General features: G+C 38.4%; 1 protein-coding gene across 1 annotated transcript in view; it reads right to left on the bottom strand.

The window, feature by feature from the left end:
- The window catches only part of tmem132e (transmembrane protein 132E), a 533,792-nt gene that overhangs the window by 165,060 nt on the left and 349,038 nt on the right, over positions 1 to 19,694 (bottom strand). Inside the window, exon 5 of the mRNA XM_060847811.1 lies at positions 17,961 to 18,104. Coding sequence (XP_060703794.1) covers positions 17,961 to 18,104 — 144 coding nt within the window. The remainder of the gene's footprint in view (positions 1 to 17,960; positions 18,105 to 19,694) is intronic.

Here is a 19,694-nt window from a genome sequence, read left to right as displayed (position 1 = left end):
CAGTCTGCTCCTATATCTGATGGTATTGTGGGTGTGCTATTTGATTTGATTCACCAGCCTTGGTCTGTTTGCAGACAATTAACTTGGCAGTTAACTGTCATAATCTGCTGTTTGGTTTCACCGGTGAACAAGTAATAGACTCACAATAATTTTTTTCTGTACTTTTAATGTTACTTATCTCAAATAAAATGTTCTATATTTGAAAAGGAATAAAAATTCTAGGTTTCAGTCTTCATCTAAATGGTGCATTCTCCATGGGAACACCCCTACCAACTAAAGCACACTTGCCAACCAATCAGTGATTTCTTTTGAGACAAAAAGGAAAGATGTTTTCATTTTACATTTGTATTTCTTCCTAGTTTTCTTGAATGCAACATGAAAATAATGCCTTTTTTCAACAACACACTGTTTTGTTTAGATGTTTGAATTGTTCAACCATGTTCAAATGGTACATTACACAGACAGCTCTCTCAGGTGCAAAGGTCTACTTCCACTTTTTACTCTGTCATCTCTAGATCATTAAAAATGCTTCAGCACAAAACTAATTAAAAAGCAATGAAAACTCTCAAACCTATTATTTACGAATTCCTTCAACCCACTCAAGCTGTCAAGTGCAGAATAACCAACTGATTATTTTATAAATCTGTGTCACATTGTTGAAACTTTAAGTCATGCTAATATTTAGGTTGTGGGAAGGGACATCATTCAACTTCTTTTTTGCATGATAGTATCAACTGCTGAAACAATAGCAGTTATAAAATAGGGTTAGATAAGAATATAATCTGCAGTTTGGTTTCACTGTTGAACAAATAACAGAATCACGGTAATTCTTTCTCTGCATCCAAAATCATTTATCTCAAATAAAACGTTCTGTACTACTGTATATTTGAAATGGAAAGGACCCTAGATGGTTAGATTTACACCCCAATATTCCTGATGAGGCAAGAGTGGAGTGGAAATGAGCAGAACCTGGCAATGTAGGGGATCCAGCGGTCAATTGATTTTAACAGTATGGCAATATTTAAATAAAGTCTTGTGTAATCCTACCAAAGACCCAGCTATGTTGCTTAACTGACCAGTGGGCAAGAACAGGGAATCTGTGGCAAGATGCTGCAGTTAGGGCTCTATGGAAGTGGTCTCAGCATTTGAGAAGGGATGAGATATGGTCGATGATTGGTGGGGGTGCAGTGTGGTACAGGAAGTCTTTAAAAGCAATTGCAAGAAACATGAAGAAATGATTGGGGATGGATGTGGTGGTAGTGGGGTTTAGCTATTATCAGGGAATAAGGTGCTCAATGTTTTCCACAAAAAAGTCTAGAATATAACTTTTTGAATGTCCTCTGGCTCAGATTTCAGCTCTGAGCTGGTTTACATGTTGGAAAGATGGGCACTGATATACATGTGAAAACTAACACTGTGTTTGTGGATAATGTCATTAAGAGTCAGAATGTAGATGAGAATCCTTGGAGAAACCAGAGTGGATGTAAGAAATTGGCAACACTTTCAAGGACTTTAGAGAAGAAAAAAAGCTTGGAGATAGAAACATAGCTTGCAAGAATAGTGGTATCAAGCTTTGTTTTTCTGGAGAAAGGTGGCTTTGACAGCAGGTTTAAAGGAAAGAGGGATAATTTAATGGAGAGAAAAATTTATAATTTTGGCTAATATACGGATTTGGAGGAAAAGTTGGGTGATTAGCAATTTACTAGATATATAAGATTGAGGGAATAGGAAGTGGGTCTCATTGTGAAATATGAACGCAGAGAGGATGTGAAGGGACCATGGAAATAAACTAGAGAAAGATACAAGTTCAAATCTCCGGTAGGCAGGAGCATTATAGGATGTTTTACCAGGTCAACTAAAATCACCAAGGTCTGAATCCCTCAAATGCATTATCTACATTTCTTGCAGCACCGAATTAACTCTGGGTGATTCTCCTTGTCTTTCTCAAATTTCCCACAGAATTTGTTAGAACTGACGACACCATCCTACTGTAAGGTGTTTTCTATGCTGTCCAATTCAAGAACCTTTCCTTTAAAATATTTGGAAATGACAGACTGAAAATGACAGTCAGTCACAGCTGCACCAACTTAAGTATTTGCTACAATGTTCGTGCTTGGTTGCCCAAATCATAAAATGGTAAAATCCAGATGTGCCTGTCCATTATCCTGGTCTTTATAATTATTACAATAGGCTTTACTAAAGCTAGCTTGTGTATTCAAAGTGAAACTTAAATCCACACATAACTAAGAGGGCACTAACAACAAAAACATAAATATCATAAAACGTTGAAGTGTAACAGTTTCATTGCATGGTTTCAGGGTTCTTTTTAAGATTCAGCATTTGAACAGTTGCAGACTGATGTTCTTGCTAATCATAATGAAGCCATAAATGAAGAAACAGGGTGGTCAACACAATGCACAAAATAACATTCAGAATCTCAAACAGAACAACCACAAACTGCCAGACCATCTTGTATATGCAACCTAATTAAACTTCTAAATAGCAAAACAAAAGTATAAACAACTGTCTGGCACAGATTCTCGCACTGACAACATATGATTAATATTTGTCACAAAGTGCCAAGACTTAGTATTAACCTCAGATACCCGATTAAATAATATTTTTCTGACATGACTACAAATAATTTGTCTAATTCTAGAAGTAAAATTATACTGTAGCCACTGTATATCAGCCCTCTGTTATTTCTGTTTGAGTCATTCTGAATTCATTGTGCTATGACAATTGTTTTATTTGGCCAATTTAGGTGACTTATATCCTTAATATTCCTATTCATGATTTGTATTTTCTCTCCTCAGTTATAATGCTAAACAGCATCTTCTCAGCTAGATTAACTGGCACTGGAAAAACTTAGTGAGTAGCTGTGACTCTCCAGTTACAATATTCAGTGAATCTAAAAATATTAAATTTGACCTTGGTATTGATTATATGGTAAAATAAGATTCATGCATATCATGAAAACTTCATTGATCACATGATTCTGACATTAGTAAGAGTGAAGAGACCAGCCTAGAATGCACAATGTGAAGAGGCGTACTTGATACCCAATGCACAGAAATAAATAAAGAGCATGACTGTAAATAGCGACTGAAGGGAGAAATTGGCCTGAAGGATAGTATATGTGTGCACACCCACCACTCGAAACAGTGCAGACTGATATTAGCTTAAATATGGAGGCAAAATCCTGATTCCTGATGAATGACTTATGCCCAAAATGTCGAATTTCCTGTTCCTTGGATGCTGCCTGACCTGCTGCGCTTTTCCAGAAACACATTTTCAGCTCTAAATATGGAGGCAGCAAGGGAAAAAAGTCCAGAGTCAGGATCTGAAGTTTAGTGTCCAAAGGACAAACCTGAAAAAGAAAGACTCTGATGACATGACAGGACATCAGAAGACTTTGATAATGTAGCTGATTAAAAAGGAGAAGACTCTGAAGGGAGGGAACTTACCATGGAAGAATTTAAATCTTGGCCACAAACTGGCAACATTCTAGAGATTAAATGCACAGAATAGTAACCATTTGGCATAAGGAGGAAAAACCTAGATGCACACCAAGGTTAGTCACGCATGATGATCTGTAGCTGGTCTGGAGGGTGTCTTGCCATTAACTCAACATTTAATAATTTGGAAGGCCCACAATAATGCCAAAATTGAGAGTTCTGGAAGTGGCAGTTTTAGAACAGCTTTCAGTTTACACACAAATAAACAGTGCCATAAAGTAATTTTTAAAAAATGTTTTTAAATTGAAATGGGAGTTGACACGGGGCATGCTGACACGGGTCACATAGACACAAGATGGCCGCTGAGCCGTAAGTTGGTCACTTAGCACACAAGATGGAGCCATTACAGGGAAAAGTACAGTGAAGCATACACAGATACTGGTTGAAGTCAAAAGGATACCAGCACAATTGACACAGAACATAGATAATTAGTTTAAGGCAGGTGGGGGACAGAATACACATCAGAAACATCTACTGCCCGTTGAAGTGTCCGAGTCCAGCCACCATCTTCAATAGAAATGTTAACTACCTGAGACTGCTGGCATACAAGTGTTAATACCCTAGATTTACAGTAACAGAAAATGATCTTTCTTCTCAGGAAGAATGATCACAACCAAGTACTGGACTAATGGGCTTCTGCATTGCTGCTGAAAATGACAATGACGCTGTAACATTCCTCTGAAACTGACAATGAGTTTGTAATGTTTTCTGTAAACAAACCATGCTGTACAAACAAAGACTCGATATTTGGACCATTACACTATAAAATGTATAAAATATCATGATATGTGCTTGGAGGGTGAGAGGAGATTCACAGCTGACAGCAGTGCTGGCGGACTCTCTCTCCCCGGAGCTCCGGTTTCTTTATACAATCAACTCTGTTGTTGAATCCCGATTCTGACTCCGAGTGGAGATTTTCCCCGCAACAATATAGAATCCAACAGGTGATAATATTCTGGTACTACAAAGTGTGAAGCAAAAAAACAATGATATTATGCATTGATGAAAGCATTTGACATACACTTTAACCCCAACAGAAGTATTTTGAGAAACTGAGTGAGATTTAATCAGCAATCTCAGTGTTCAGAATAATCAATACAAGTTTTTGTAATAGATATATGTCTCCAGCCAGGTATTTTAGGTGTGAAGCTTTGAAAGATAAATTAAGTAGAGTCTATATTGTAGTTGGTTTGAGGGATGAAAAATTGTCAAACTTTCTTCAGTCCAAGAAATATCTAAAACTGGAACAGACAATCCAATTGGCTATGCAGGGAGAAATCAGAGTCCAAAATCAGTCAGCAATGCAAGGAAATACCTGGGATTCTGATAATACAATTGTATGGGTAGATCTCAATCTGGAATTGTCATCCTCCTGAAAGCCCAACAAAATGCCAAAAGGTGGGAATCAATGTCATCAGCCAAATTAGGATGTACAAGATAGAGTCATAAAGTTATACAGCATGGGAACAGAACCTTCCATCCAATTCGCCCATGCTGACTAGGTTTCCCAAACTAAACTAGTCCCATTTGCCTGCATTTGATGTTCTAAACCTTTTCTACTCATGCACCTATCCAAATGCCTTTTATATGTTGTAACTATACCTCCATCTCCCACTTCCTCTGGCAGTTTATTCCACATTGAACCAAGCTCTGTGTAAAAAAGTTGCCGCTTTTGAATCTTTTCCTCTTACCTTAAAGTTATGCCCTCTAGCTTTAAACTCCCTTACCCCAGGGCAAGACCTTATCTATGCTCTTCATTTTTTAAAAATCTCTGTGAGGTCACTCCTCAGCCTTCTATGCTCCAGTTAAAAATGTCCCAGCCTATCCAGCCCCTCTTTCTAACTCAAATCCTCCAATCCTGGTAATATTCTTGTAAATCTTTCAGCACCCTTTCCAATGTAATAATATCTTTCCTATGGCAGGGCAACCAGAACTGTATATGGTATTCTAAATGTGGCCTCATCATCGTGCTGTACAACCATAACATAGCATCCCAATTCCTATACTCAACATTCTGAGCAATGAACGTAAGTGTGCCAAACACCTTCTTGACCAAAACAAAAGCAGAAATTGCTGGAAAATCTCAACAGGTCTGGTAGCATCTGTGGACAGGAATCAGAATTAATGTTTTAGGTCCAGTGACCCTTCCTTAGAATCACCCTTTACCTTCTTTGCCTTTATTACACTCTGTTTATCTGTGATGTGACTTGCAAGGAACTGTCCCTGAATCTTTAGGTCTCTCTGTTTGACACACTTTCCAACTCCCTATCATTAACTGTATACGTCCTAGCCTTGTTGATCTCACCAAAATGCAAAACCTCACATTTATCTAATTTAAACTCCATCTGCTAATCCTCGGCCCATTGGCCCAGTTGATCAAAATCCCTTTTTATTCTGAGATAACCTTCTTCAGTTTCAACATTTTTGGTGTCATCCACAAAATCCAGAAAACTTACTAATCATGCTTCTGATATTCGCATCCAAATTGTTTATATCAATGACCAACAACAGTGGACCAAGCACCAATACCTTTGGAACACACTGGTCACAGACTCCAGTCTGAAAAACAAATTTCCAACACCACTCTCTTTCTCCTACTGACAAGCCAATTTTGTATCTAACTGGCAAAATGTACCTCTGAACAGAATGCTAAATGCAACATATGTCGAGTAGAGGAGATTAGTGCTATAGTGTGATTAGTTGGAACACTTTAGAAAATGCAATAAGTTAAGAGCACTTTCACCATTTCAAAAACAATAAAAATATCCTGCAACAGGAAAGTTTCCAGAGAAATAGACATCATGTATCAAGAAAAAGGTGCCAGAGCTGAAAGATACAGAGCCAAAGTAAAGTACTGATGAGGTGGAAGAGTTAAAACAGATTCTGGACCGTTAATCCTGAACGTACAAGTCTTCGAAATAACATAAGTTAACTTGACACAGGAGAAGCTTTTCCAAAACTGTTAGACAATACGGTTGAAATCTAAAAGAGTCAGACCAGCAAACATAAATACCAACATTGGGGAGGCACAGATCATCAAATGTGTTGGCAAATCATCATGAAGATCAGCCACAAAGTATAAGATCTCATTGAAACATTATATACATGGAGTAATCAGAATGTTTCATTCTTGAGCAGAAATGAATGTATTCATCTCGGCTTCTGAGGGAGTAGAAAAAGTACTTCAGAATTTAGATAAGAGAGAATTTCAAAAACAATTTCCAAAGGTTTTAAAGGTTTATGCAATATGAAGCAGTTTTATCACATTACTCTAAAAGTAAATGCTTTGCTCATCTGTGATTACACAATCAGGAAAATATCTTGATTTTTGATGAGAAAAGTATAATCTTAGCTCGACAGCATTATTGAAAGTTGGCAATATCTCCAGTGACAGACGGATACAGTGGCTCTTAGGGGTAATAACTTATTCCAAGAGAATTGGGAAACTATGACTGTGTGTCAATATCGTTCAGTTAAACATAGCAGTTAGAAGGGAAATCTATCCTAATTCACCTGCCAGTGACTGTTCAGCAAAATTGGCAACAGATTTTTTTTTGTGAAACTGAATTCTAGCAGATATCCTCAGACCAAGAGTCAAAATTATTGAATACATCATTGCATTATTCAGGTGGTATTGTTTCAACCATCTCCCATTTGGAATCTCCTTTGCACCAGAAATTTTCAAAAAGGGATGCACGGAAACCCAGAAGGGAAGCAGGGAACCATTTACCGTATGGATGATGGTTAACAAAAGAACAAATATGACCAGAAGATCAGGGACTTGCTAGAGACTCTACAGGACATAAACCTTACAATAAGCAAGGAATGCCAATTTTACAATGATGATTACACACCTAGGGCACTTTATCCAAAAAGAAGGTTTCATGCTGGATCAAAGGAAGGCAAGTGCTATCACTGAATTTCAAACACTGAAGTGAATAAACGATGTGCAGTCGTATAAAACAAAGACTATGGAACTCTGTTGCTCTGTCTATACATGCTGCTAGACCTGCTGAGTTTCGTCAGCACTTCTGTTTTGTTTCAAATAACGTGCAGTGTTTGTTAGGCATAATAAATCAAGTAGGAAAGTCTATCTCCAACTTATCCAGTCTTACTCAACTCATAAGAGAGCTTTTGAAGAAAAGGCAGCAATAGTACTGGAGCAAAGAACAGCTTTTGAAAGGATTAAAGAGAAACGGTTTTCTAATGTTGTTTGAAGACATTACAGGTGTATTCATCATAATATCTGCAGGTGCATTGCCCACAGAACTAGCTGCAGACCTTGCTCAAGTGCAAACTGGTGGAACACAAAAAAAATCCATTTTATGTCAAGAACTTTGAAAACTTAACAGAACTATTCACTATAGACAAGGAAGCATTTACAATTATATGGGAAAGAAAAGGTCTGTAGACTGCCTAATAGGACTGCATTTCCAGGTTCAACAGACTATAAGTATTTGATAACATTATCAGGATTCAAATAAACCTCAAAAGTACCTCTACACAAAGATTCAGGCGTAGGCTGATGAGGTGCAACAATGATATGGATTGAACAAAAAAACAACATCTTTTTTTCGTAAAATTAGGGTCTTATTCCACAGCTATAACCAACATTTTCCCAGCAACTGAAAGAAAATTCAGACAAATCTGGCAGCGTTGAAGTCTAACAAAACTGTTTGTGAGGGTGGTCAAACCATGGTCCAGTAGACTAAGTGCTGGAAAACTACCATGAACAACAAGAACACTTGGCAATAGTGGGAGATTTATTCACGTATGATCATAGAATTGACATAGCAAAGTTAGGTCTTACATAAATTCCACAGGAGAGAAGTAGATATTTTCAACTGTAGAGCAAAAGCACAACAATCAATGTAGTGGCCAGGCATTTTGCAAGACATACAAAGTTACATAATTTGTGCCAAACGTTTGCCATTCATGTCAAGTGCCTTCATGGTCAATGATTTCATCAACATTTTCAGAAAAGCAGGTGATGGATTTGTTCAGCTTTGGAAAGAAGGGAGATTTAGTCTTAGTTGATTATTATTCAAGATAGATTACGTGCCAAGACTTCACTCAACCATAGGAGACTCAGTGATCAGATACTGAAAAGGATCCCTGTGATACATTGTTTTTCTAAAGAATAGAATCGGGCATTGACCTCATTTTACATCTAGGATTTAAGAAAGTTAATTTTGGAGACAGGTTTCAATCAAATGGCAAGTTCTCCATTTCATCCTCTTTTGAGAACAGAAAGGTAGAAAGAGCCATCAAGATTGTGAAGCTTCTGATGCAAAAAACATCCAGACCGGGAATTAGTTCTCCTCAGTTACAGAGCAACACCACTAAATAATGGGTATTCAATGGCAGAATCATTAATGAGGAAGGAAGGTGAAATCAGACACATCAGTTTTAGTCAGAGCTTTGATCTTCTCAACCTGTGAGATTAGGACTTCAGAGAGGGGTTGTGGAGAGGTGTGACTGTGATCAAAATGGTAATAGTAATAATGATATTAAGGATTGCAAAGACTATGTAAGTACGGAGAAGCAGTCTATAGGAATAATGTAGACCAAGTAGAAAGAAGACGGAGGCACATATGTAGTATAATGAGATTTATGTAAGTCATGAAGTCATAACTGATGACATATCCATGACATCATTAAAGCAGTGAAAAAGGGTCTTAGACACCACTAGATTGTTGTATTTGACAAACTAAGACATAAGATGCAGGAAGAGAAGTATGCCATTCAGTGAGCTGTGCCATTCAATGAGATTATGATTGATCTAATAATTCTCAACTCTACATTCCTGACATTTCCTCATAACCCTTGATTCACTTACTGATTAAAAATCTGACCATCCCCGCCTAGAAATTTACAGCTCTCTGAGAACTTTGTCTCCCTCTTAAATGTGGGGCCCCTTATTCTGGGATTATGCTCTCTGGCCCTTGATGCTCCCACAAGGGCAAACAACCTCTCCACATCTACCCTGTCAATTTCCCTAAAGATCTCATATATTTCAATAAGATTACCTCTCATTCTTCTATATTGCAATAAGTACAGGTCCAATCTATTCAACCTCTCCTCAAAAGACAGTCCCTTTATAACTCGCAATAGTCTTGTGACCCCTCTCTGGACTGCCTCCAATGATAGTATGTCTTTCCTTCGGGGGTTAGAACTGTTCACAGTATTCAGTCTATGGTTTGATGAGTGCCTTGTATGGTTTTAGCACTTTTATACTCCATTTCTTTTGAAATAAAGGTCAATATTCCACTTGCTTTCCTTATTATCCAGGACACCAAAAGTGGGAGTGAAAAGTGTATAACACCACACATGCTGCCATATTAGGTATAAGTACCTAGGTATAGAATCTTAAGAACAAGGTCGAAAGAAAGAACAAAGTTAAAAGTTAAACATTGCCGTAATTATTGTCTAGTGTAAAACAAATGAATTAAGGTTATAAGTGACACATTTTTGTGTTGTCTTCAAATTTGGCTATGGTACATTCACTTTCTACCTAATACATACAAATGTAAATAAATAAGTGCTCCTATACATAGGATACTTTGATCTTTTACTATAAATTCAGTGTCCTACGATCCTGCCCCATGAGCTACCTGAGAAGGAGCAGCACTCTGAAAGCTTGTACTTTCAAATAAACTGTTGGACTATAATCTGATGTTGTGTGATTTACAACTTTTACCATCAGAATGGGAACATTTTAAACGTGAGATAAAAGGACCGTTCAGCACCAGCATGTTCTGTTAGTGTGCAGCTCAATCAATGCTGACAGCATTCGGAAACACTGGCTGTATACTGAGATTCTGGTCAAGGAAAAGGGGGCACATGTCAGGTATAAATTCCTGACATTCAGATTCCTGAAGAAGGGCTTATGCCCGAAACGTCGAATTTCCTGTTCCTTGGATGCTGCCTGACCTGCTGCGCTTTTCCAGCAATACATTTTCAGCTCTGATCTCCAGCATCTGCAGACCTCACTTTCTCCTTCAGGATGACCAATTCCACCTCAGAAAGTCGCAGATGGTCTCCTTCTTCCAAGATTGCAACTTCCTTTCCCCATGGTTGACGATGCCCTCCAACACGTCTCCTCCACCTCATGCCCTACTGCCCTTGAACCTCAGCCCTCCCAACGCAACAAGGACAGAATCCCCCTGGTCCTCACCTTCCACCCCACCGACCTCTGCATACATTACCATTTGCTTCCTAACAACCGACTGAACTTGCAAGTTTACCTTGAGAATATCCTGGACTAGAACTCCCAAGTCTCTTTGTACTTCAGACTTCTGAATTTTCTCTCCATTTAGAAAATAGTTCATGCCTCTATTCTCTCGAGCAAAATGTATGGCCTCACACTTTCTCATGTTGTACTCAACCTGGACACTTCTTTGCCCACTCTCCTAACCTGTCCAAATCCTTCTGCAGCCTCTCTATTTCCTCAATGATATCTGTCCCTCTACTTATCTTTGTATCGTCTACAAACTTAGCCCAGAATGACCTCAGTTCCTTTATCTAGATTGTTAATGTATAAAGTGAAAAGTTGTTGTTCCAACACTGAGCCATGTGGAACACCACTCTTCACCAGCTGCCATCCTGAGGACTCTTTTATCATCACTCTCTGTTTTCTGCTAGATAGCCAAGCTTCAATTCATGCTAGCACCTTGCCTCTAACACCATGGGCCCTTACCTTACTCAGGAGCCTCCTATGCGGAACCTTGTCAAAGGCCTTCTTGAAGCTCAGGTAGATAACTTCCATTGGCTCTCCTTGCTTACTCATTACTTACTCAAAGAATTCCAGCAGATTCATCAGGCATGACCTCCCCTTGATGAAACCATGCTGATTTTGCCCTATTTTACCATACATTTCCAGGTATTCAGAAATGTCATCCTTCACTATGGAATTCCAGGATCTTACTCACAACTGAGGTTAGACTAATTGGCCTGTAATTTTCCATCTTTTGCCTTACTCCCTTTTTAAATAGGGGTGTCATGTTAGCAATTTTTCAGTCCTCTGGACTGCCTCCAATGTTGGAACCCTAGGGTGTAGTCCATTTGGTCCAGGTGATTTATCCACCTTCAGGCCCTTTAGGTTTTTTTTTAGAATTATTGATATAATTCATTCATCATTATAAATTTTGTCTCATCTGCTTAATGATGTGGGAGAGTTGAGGTCTTTAGCTCAGATTTTCCATTCATTTTGTTGCAATACAATGATCCATTAACAAAAGAGCTTGAGTCCAGCGTGATTCTTCAGAACTGTGTGATAGTGAGTGCTGCAGATGCTGGAGATCAGAGTCAGGAGTGTGGTGCTGGAAAAGCACAGCAGATCAGGCAGCATCAGAGAAGCAGGAAAATCGATGTTTTGGGCAAAAGCCCTTCACAGAACAGCTCTTCAAAACTGTGCAAATTCTGCTGGGGCTAGGGCTATCATTACAAGGTTGGTGCTGCATCACTGATTTCAAAAGCTTTCACTGTCACACTTGCACACTTATCAGTTCATAATTTGATGGGCAGTCCCAAGTGGTTAGAAGCTCATTAAAGTGGTATTACGAATTCAAAGTTTTATTTCATTAAGGGATCAAAAAACGTTAAATGCAGTGGAGGTTTTCTGTAATGAATGAGTCTATCGATACCTACACAAGAACTTTATTTAATCTCAGTGTGTGTCCTGAATTCTGCCCATGGTAGATACTGAGTAAGTTGGCATTGTAGATGCACAGACAATAAAAATAAGGAATGCTGGAATGACACATCAGGTCTGGCAGCATTTATGGAGAGAGAAGTTGAGTTAATGTTTCAAGACCAATGTGATGCTTTCTCAGAACTGGGATCAGGAATAGTTGTGCATTTGCTGGATGAACACATTGTGGTTTGAGTATACATGTGCAATTGTTCCGACCACAGTGTGAAATGACTGTTGGAGATGTTAATCCTTATGACTGTATTGATTAGAGAAAAATATAGGAAAATATGGGATATGAGCGATGTGGGCCACAGCAGGATGTGAGGCACATTTAGGTGACAAGTCTAGCAAAGTCTATTTGAAATTCGGAAAAAACTAGCTCCATTTATTAAAAATCTGAAGAACTGTAAATGCTAGAAATCAAAAACAATAGCAGAAATTGCTAGAGAAGCTCAGCAGGTGTGGCCCAATCTGTGGAGAGAAATTAGAGTTAACATTTCAGATCCAGTGACCCTCCCTCAGAACTTATGGAAAGAGGAAATTTTTTTTATGCAGGAGATAGGGTGGTGAGGGGGTAAGGAGTAAACAATAGGTGGAGGTAGAGCCCAAAGAGAGAGAAGGACAATTGGACAGACAAAGGAGTGGATAACAATCAGGCTAGGATGTGAATAGCTATTAACAGGGTCTCTCAGTGGCTAACAATGGAGACAGAAAACAAGAAACTATGGGCAAATTAACCTAATACCTGCCATCAAGTAAACACTGCAATCTATTAGTAAGGAAGCAATAACAGGATTTTTTGAAAATCACAGTAGAATCAAGCAGATCCACATGAAAAGGGAAATCATATTTGACAAATTTACTGGAATTCTTTGAGGATATAAGAAGCAGAGTGAATAAAGGGGAACAAATAGATATAGTGTATTCGGATTTCGAAGAGGCATTCAATAAAATGCCTCCAAGGGACTAAATAACCTACTTCTCTTATTTCTCATGTTTATATTCTCTTAAGGAATGGAAGACGTTTGCTATCTTCACAGCCTCCATTTCATCTCTCTGTTGTACTGTAGACACAAAGTAATTCCCAAAGCTGCCTCAAAGATTTTGCAGCCTTTGTGTACCCAGATCACCCATTCCTTTGCCATCTCCATCATAATATGGCAACATCCTTCAGTAAATACAGCAAAGCTTATTTGAAAACAGTGAAACAATTGCTCAAATTTTACTTACCTGCAATCAAGCTACTGATCCTTTAAACAATATTACTTCAATTGTGCTGTTTCACACTCCATTTTTAAAGAATGCATAATGCAGGTGAAGCTCAAAGTATTGCTCTGCCATTGAATGTTTTGCTGTGTGTCTCTCCTCCTTTCAATCTCCTGTACTAATACCTCCAGTTATGATTAATCAGATCCCACCCATCTCCTTATCTGTTGTTTCATTTATTTTCCTTTGTTTCTCTTCTAGTTTTCCACAGGTAGTTTGAAGTAACTTCAGTAAAATGAGAGTAGATCTCATTTAATAGAACAGACTACCTTTCAGACTTGAAAGAAGTTCCAGCTATGCACACTTCCCGGCCACATTTCCTGCATGTAACCAGTTAACACTGCATTCTGCAATGGGTTGCACACCAAAATAGCCCCCATAGCTGAAAACAAGCCTGGCAAACTATTTTCCACTTAACACTATTCACCTTAGTTGCTTGGTAACTCATCAAAAATGATTTTTCTTTTCCAACTGCTTTTGTAAAGATATATGGAAATTATATCAGTGCAATCCTATTTTGATTTAAAATCTTGAGCCTAGAATTTATTAACATAGATAAACGAGTAACTACTAATAACAGAAAGTAATTTATCGATAGTGATTAATACCCTTAAAGGAATAAAAAAAAAGTTGTAAAGAAGAGACTGTCTCAATCTGACAATATGCTCATACAACTTGCAATATATTACATAACATTAGTGACTCTGACAACCTGTTTCTGATACATCCTTGGTAAAAGCAACGCAGACAATCTGCTGCAGTCAACTGATGTAAACTGTCAGAATAATGGATTCTTTTCGGCTGTCACACTAGGATAATGCTACAGTCCCATGTGGTCAAAAAATCACCAAATCTATCCAGCAGTAGTAGAGGATGAGTGCATCCAACATGTACCTTGTCTAGTAACTCAAAAATTGTTAATAGCATTGAAGCTGTATGTTTGTCAGGGCATGGAATAGCTGCAGCTGGACACTTCTTTTTACAGCACATAGTGAAATCTTCTTTTGTGTACAGAAAATGGAATGTGTCCAGTGAACCACCTTGTTTTAACGAACTGTTGTGAATTTCACAATGCTTGCAACAGAAGGCATCTGACTAGTTCAGAGGAGATTCCTAAATAATACTCTATCTCTTTCTTGCTGAATGCTTTACTACCCTTACTTATTTGAAACAGATCTAAGCAGAGATTCAAGGCTTGGAAATACAAAATACAGAAGCAAAATAATATGTTTGTGCTAGCTAGCTAAGCACACTGTTGGGGCTCATCTTAGATTTGTAGCCAGTCAGCACTAAACTTTGCACTGGGTTTGCACACTGAAATCTGAAAGGTGGTGAGCAGGAGCCTCAGGGATCAATGTCAGAGTGGATAGGCCTGAGGTACACGTAAAATTGGATTCTCAGCCTCAAGCTATTAAGTCAGCAAGCAGATGTACTTTGCACCTTACTGTAGAAGGGGATTTGGAAAGCAAATCATATTCTGCCATCATGTAGGCTTTTAAAGGTTTGGATGGTCAATACAGAAGAAGGCTGATCCTGAGAGATGGTAGAGGTGTCTGGGAAGGAGTGGAGCTTTAATCTTAAAGTACCTATGATTTTTCTGGAGGAATCATAGCAATAAATAGAGAGCACGGATGAGTGGGGTGGATTGGGTCATGGGCAGTTCAGAGAGGAGAGTGATTATGAGGGATGATCTAGAGTGGAATATCTGTGTTCAGGAAGGAAGGTAGTGGTGAACAGACAGAAGAATGATCAGTAGCGAGGATAGTGGTGAATGTGTCAGTGGCCTTGAATGGAGGGATGTGGTACTATTAATTTGAATGATAGCGGTGATTAGGAGTTACTGTAGAGACGGGGGTAAAGATGGCAACAGTATTTGTTTTTAAGCATTTGTTGTGGTATATGAGGAAATTAAGAAGGCAATATAATTGTGTGAGTTTACTTTAGCAATACCTCAGCAGCACAAAATGAGTGCTGTCACACCTTGCTCTTTTTGTTCAAAGAATAAGAAGCATCATAACCTCTAAGAACAGATTTACTATTCCTTCTAGCATTCTTCAAAAGGCATGGGAAGACTCGCCATTAAGATCTGCAGTTTTGCTGCAGGTTTGAGTGAAGCCTTCTTATTGAACACAATGGCCTCTCTAGTACCAACACCTAGTGGAAACATCCATCTCTCGCCCCCACCAAGGTCTCCTGACCGAATGTGGTAATCTGGACTTAATTATCTTTATTACAGGGCAGTATTGATAGTGCTGACCTGGAATAGATGTAATGCCAGGATTGTCACTGTTCCAAGAAGCTCTTCAAGGCATCATATTGTCACTTAGAGGGACAAAACCCCTAAACCAGGCAGTTAATTGCTTATTGCCATAGAATTGGGTTGGACCTCTTGTAAATGGCTGCAGTTAGACCATAAGACCATAAGACATAGGAGCAGAAATTATGTCATTCAGTCCATTGAGTCCGCTCCGCCATTCAATCATGGCTGAGAAGTTTCTCAACCCCATTCTCCTACTTTCTCCTTGTAACCCCTGATAACCAAGGACCTATCTACGTCAGTCTTAAATATACTCAATGACCTGGCTTCCACAGCCTTCTGTGGCAATGAATTCCACAGATTCACCACTCTTTGGCTAAAGAAGTTTCTCCTTATCTCCGTTCCATAAGGTCTTCCCCTTACTCTAAGGCTGTGACCTCGGCTCCTAGTCTCTCCTACCAACGGAAACATCTTCCCAATGTCTACTTTGTCCAGGTCATTCAGTATTCTGTATGCTTCAAATAGATTCCTCTCATCCTTCTAAACCCTACTGAGTATAAACCCAGAGTCTTCAAATGTTCCTCATATGTTAAGCTTTTCATTCCTGGGACCATTCTTGTAAACCTCCTCTGAATACGGTCCAAACCCAGTATATCCTTCCTTGAATATGGGGTGCAAAACTGCGCACAATACTCCAAATGCAGTCTGACCAGAGCCTTCTAGAGCCTCAGAAGTACATCCATGCTTTAATATTCATGTCCTCTCAAAAAAACTGCCATCATTGCATTTGCCTTCCTAACCAATGACTCAACCTGCAAGTTTACTTTGAGAGAATCATGGACTAGAACTCCCAAGTCTCTTTGCTCTTCAGACTTCTGTGTCATCTGCAAACTTAGCCAGAATGCCCTCACTTCCTTCATCTTGATTGTTAATGTATAAAGTGAAATGTTGTGGCCCCAGTGCTGAGCCTTGTGGAACACCACTTGTCACTTGCTGCCATCCTGAGAAGGACCCTTTTATCCCTAATCTCTGCTTTCTGCTAGACAGCCAATCTTCTATCCATGCTAGTACCTTGTCTCTAACACCATGGGCTTAATTTATCTCATTCAGTAGTGTCCCGTGCGGCACCTTGTCAAAGGACTTCTTGAAGTCCAGATTGATAACATCCATTGGTCCTCCTTGGTCTAACTGCTTGTTACTTCATCAAAGAATGTTGGAAGATTTGTCAGGCATGACCTCCCCTTGATGACTTTGCCCTAATTTACCAAACACTTCCAATTATTCAGAAGTCTCATCTTTCACAATGGATTCAAGGATCTTACCCATTGCCGAGGTTAGGCTAATCAGTCTATGAATGTCTGTCTTTTGCCTTACTACCTTTTTAAATGTTAGTGAGTTTCCAGTCCTCTGGGACCCTCCCTGATTCAAGCAATTCCAGAAAGATCACTTCTAATGCCTCCACTATCTCTTCAGCTATCAGTTGTGTTAGCCCCAGATTTTTGACCCTCCAAGGGAGCATTGCCTGCCCTGACAAAATCCATCCCATTAACCTATTTCTTTCTCCATCGATGCTGCAAGAGGTGCACAGTATTTCATGCATTTTCATTCCAAATTTCTAACATCCATTGAATTTTGCTTTTGTATAAACACCTAACACTACCTTACAATAGCTTAAATCCATTGAGATGCAATTCCTTTTTAAAACTTTACGCAACCACTAAACATTTTCTGCAGTAATTTCAACTGTTTTGAAGGCTCAGTTGGCAAAGCGTTCACTTTTTTGTGCCCTATAAATAGATAACAAATATCAATGTTACTTTATTTTGACAAGAGTGTGGAATCAATGAGTAAATGTAACTTGTACACTGTTGAAAATTGAATGTATTTGCAACATAACTGCAACATTAAGGTCACAAATTATGACTTGAACAATAGCAATGAATTGTAATATCTAGGTGCTTTCAACTGATATGACCTTTTTTTATTCAGGATGCTATCAATCCCATTCTTTAGTTATTATGTTAATCTTTATAAAACATGAGGTGTAGAATGGTACCAGACACCATGTTTGCTGACACCTCATTATATAATTGAAATACTGCTACAACATCCATTTTTTAATTGAAATAAATCTGTTAAGGCATGAATGAAACAAATCAATTCAGCTGCTAACATTGGCTAACAAGTTATTCTCTGTTCATTTTTGTCTCACGTGTGAAGTTACCTTAATAATATCTTCATTAGTTGATCTGCACTGAACGGAGGGTGACACATCTGTGATGATTCCATTCATTTCCACAGCAACGACCTTTAAAGGAATGGCCACAGTCCTTCCTGTCAGTATTGCAGTATTGATGATCTCTGTATCCTGGTAAAGAAGGAAAATAGCACACTGTTAGTCTTCGGATAGTTCATTCTTATCACAGGTTTAGCAATTTAGATTGTAAGCCAGGAAACTGTAGATGCAGCATCCAGTCTTTAGTTTACTGTACAAAGTAATTTGGATGAAAGCTGTAAATTGCAGGTCAAGTGAGGATGATTCAGCTTCAATTTTTGATTTGTTTCTTCTCTCACATGTTCGTTGATGAATGATGTGAAATAAATAACTCTTTGAATTCCTTTTACTTTATGTCAAAGTAATGGCTAGTCAATCTGCTTCTGATAACTTGAGTTGAAACTTCATCTCACTGTAGGTACTATTGGCAAATGATTTGCATTTTTAAGATATTTATGTTACCCAAACAACATTAATTTAGATGTTAATTTAGAAAATGGTAAAATAAAGAACTTAATTGCAGACACCAAGAAAGCAAATGAAAAACATGACTGCACCACAAACAATACTCACTTGAAATAACTAAATAAAAACCTCATGAACTACAGATGCTGTAAATCAAAAATCAAAACAGGAATTGCTCGAAAATCTCAACAGGGCTGCCAACATCTGTGAAGAGTAAATGTTTCGTGTCGAGTGACCATTCCTCAGAACTCTGTTCTCAGACCTGCTGAGCTTTTCAAGCAATTTCTGTTTTTGTTTCCCACTTGAAACAGGTCTGTATTACTCAAATATTCTTAAGCATAAGCTGTTTAACTGCATAATGAATGCTGACCATGTAATATCTTAAAATGAAAAGTTTGCTCTCACTTATGGTTTCAACTTATGTGTGCCTCATACTGTAGTAAACAGGAAGAGGTAGTCTCGGAGTTCATATTCTTTCTTTACCAATTATTACACCACAAACCAACATTGAACAACAATGCTGAGGCCATGAAAACACAGACAGAAGACCTAGCATGTGAATATTGTAGAACACACAGCAATCTGACAGATCTTCATATGCAATGTGAATATTTGGTAGCATTGTGTAAGTCTCACAAACCCTGACATACATTAATATAAACCTGACAAAGAAATGAAAGCATCACACTTAACATACATGACTACCTCGATAAAATACATGACGTGCTCAATGACAATTTCAAGCTCATATCTATTGGACCTGCTGCGATAGACTCATTGCCACACTTCAGGACAAATTTCAGAGGTAGTTGTTTTTGGTTTTGAGATATCTGCTAATATATATGATAGGATTTGATTTCATGGCTCACTCCATTCACACATGTGTAGGCTTCCCAAGACACAAAAAAGAATGTCCCTTTATGTCCTGCTTTATCTGTGACTATCACAACACTGAATGACTTGGCCAAATGGTTGACACAGTTGCTGTAACCAGTTTTAAATATAGCACTAATGTTACTGGAGCGAGTAACTTGTGAGCCTCGGGCTGATGTTTTAAGGACATGGGTTTGAATTCTACCACAGCAGAGATGGAAATTTGTATTCACTAAAATCTGGAACTAAAAGCTCACCTGATAGCCACAAAGTAACCATTGTCAATTGTTGTAAAAAATAATCTCATTCACTAATGTCCTTTCAGGAAGGAAACCTGATAATACT

Source organism: Hemiscyllium ocellatum, chromosome 31 (genome assembly GCF_020745735.1).
Source record: "Hemiscyllium ocellatum isolate sHemOce1 chromosome 31, sHemOce1.pat.X.cur, whole genome shotgun sequence".
In the NCBI taxonomy this organism is placed as follows: domain Eukaryota; kingdom Metazoa; phylum Chordata; class Chondrichthyes; order Orectolobiformes; family Hemiscylliidae; genus Hemiscyllium; species Hemiscyllium ocellatum.
The sequence above is the reverse complement of the archived record's forward strand: the minus strand, read 5'-3'. Positions and strand labels throughout refer to the sequence as shown.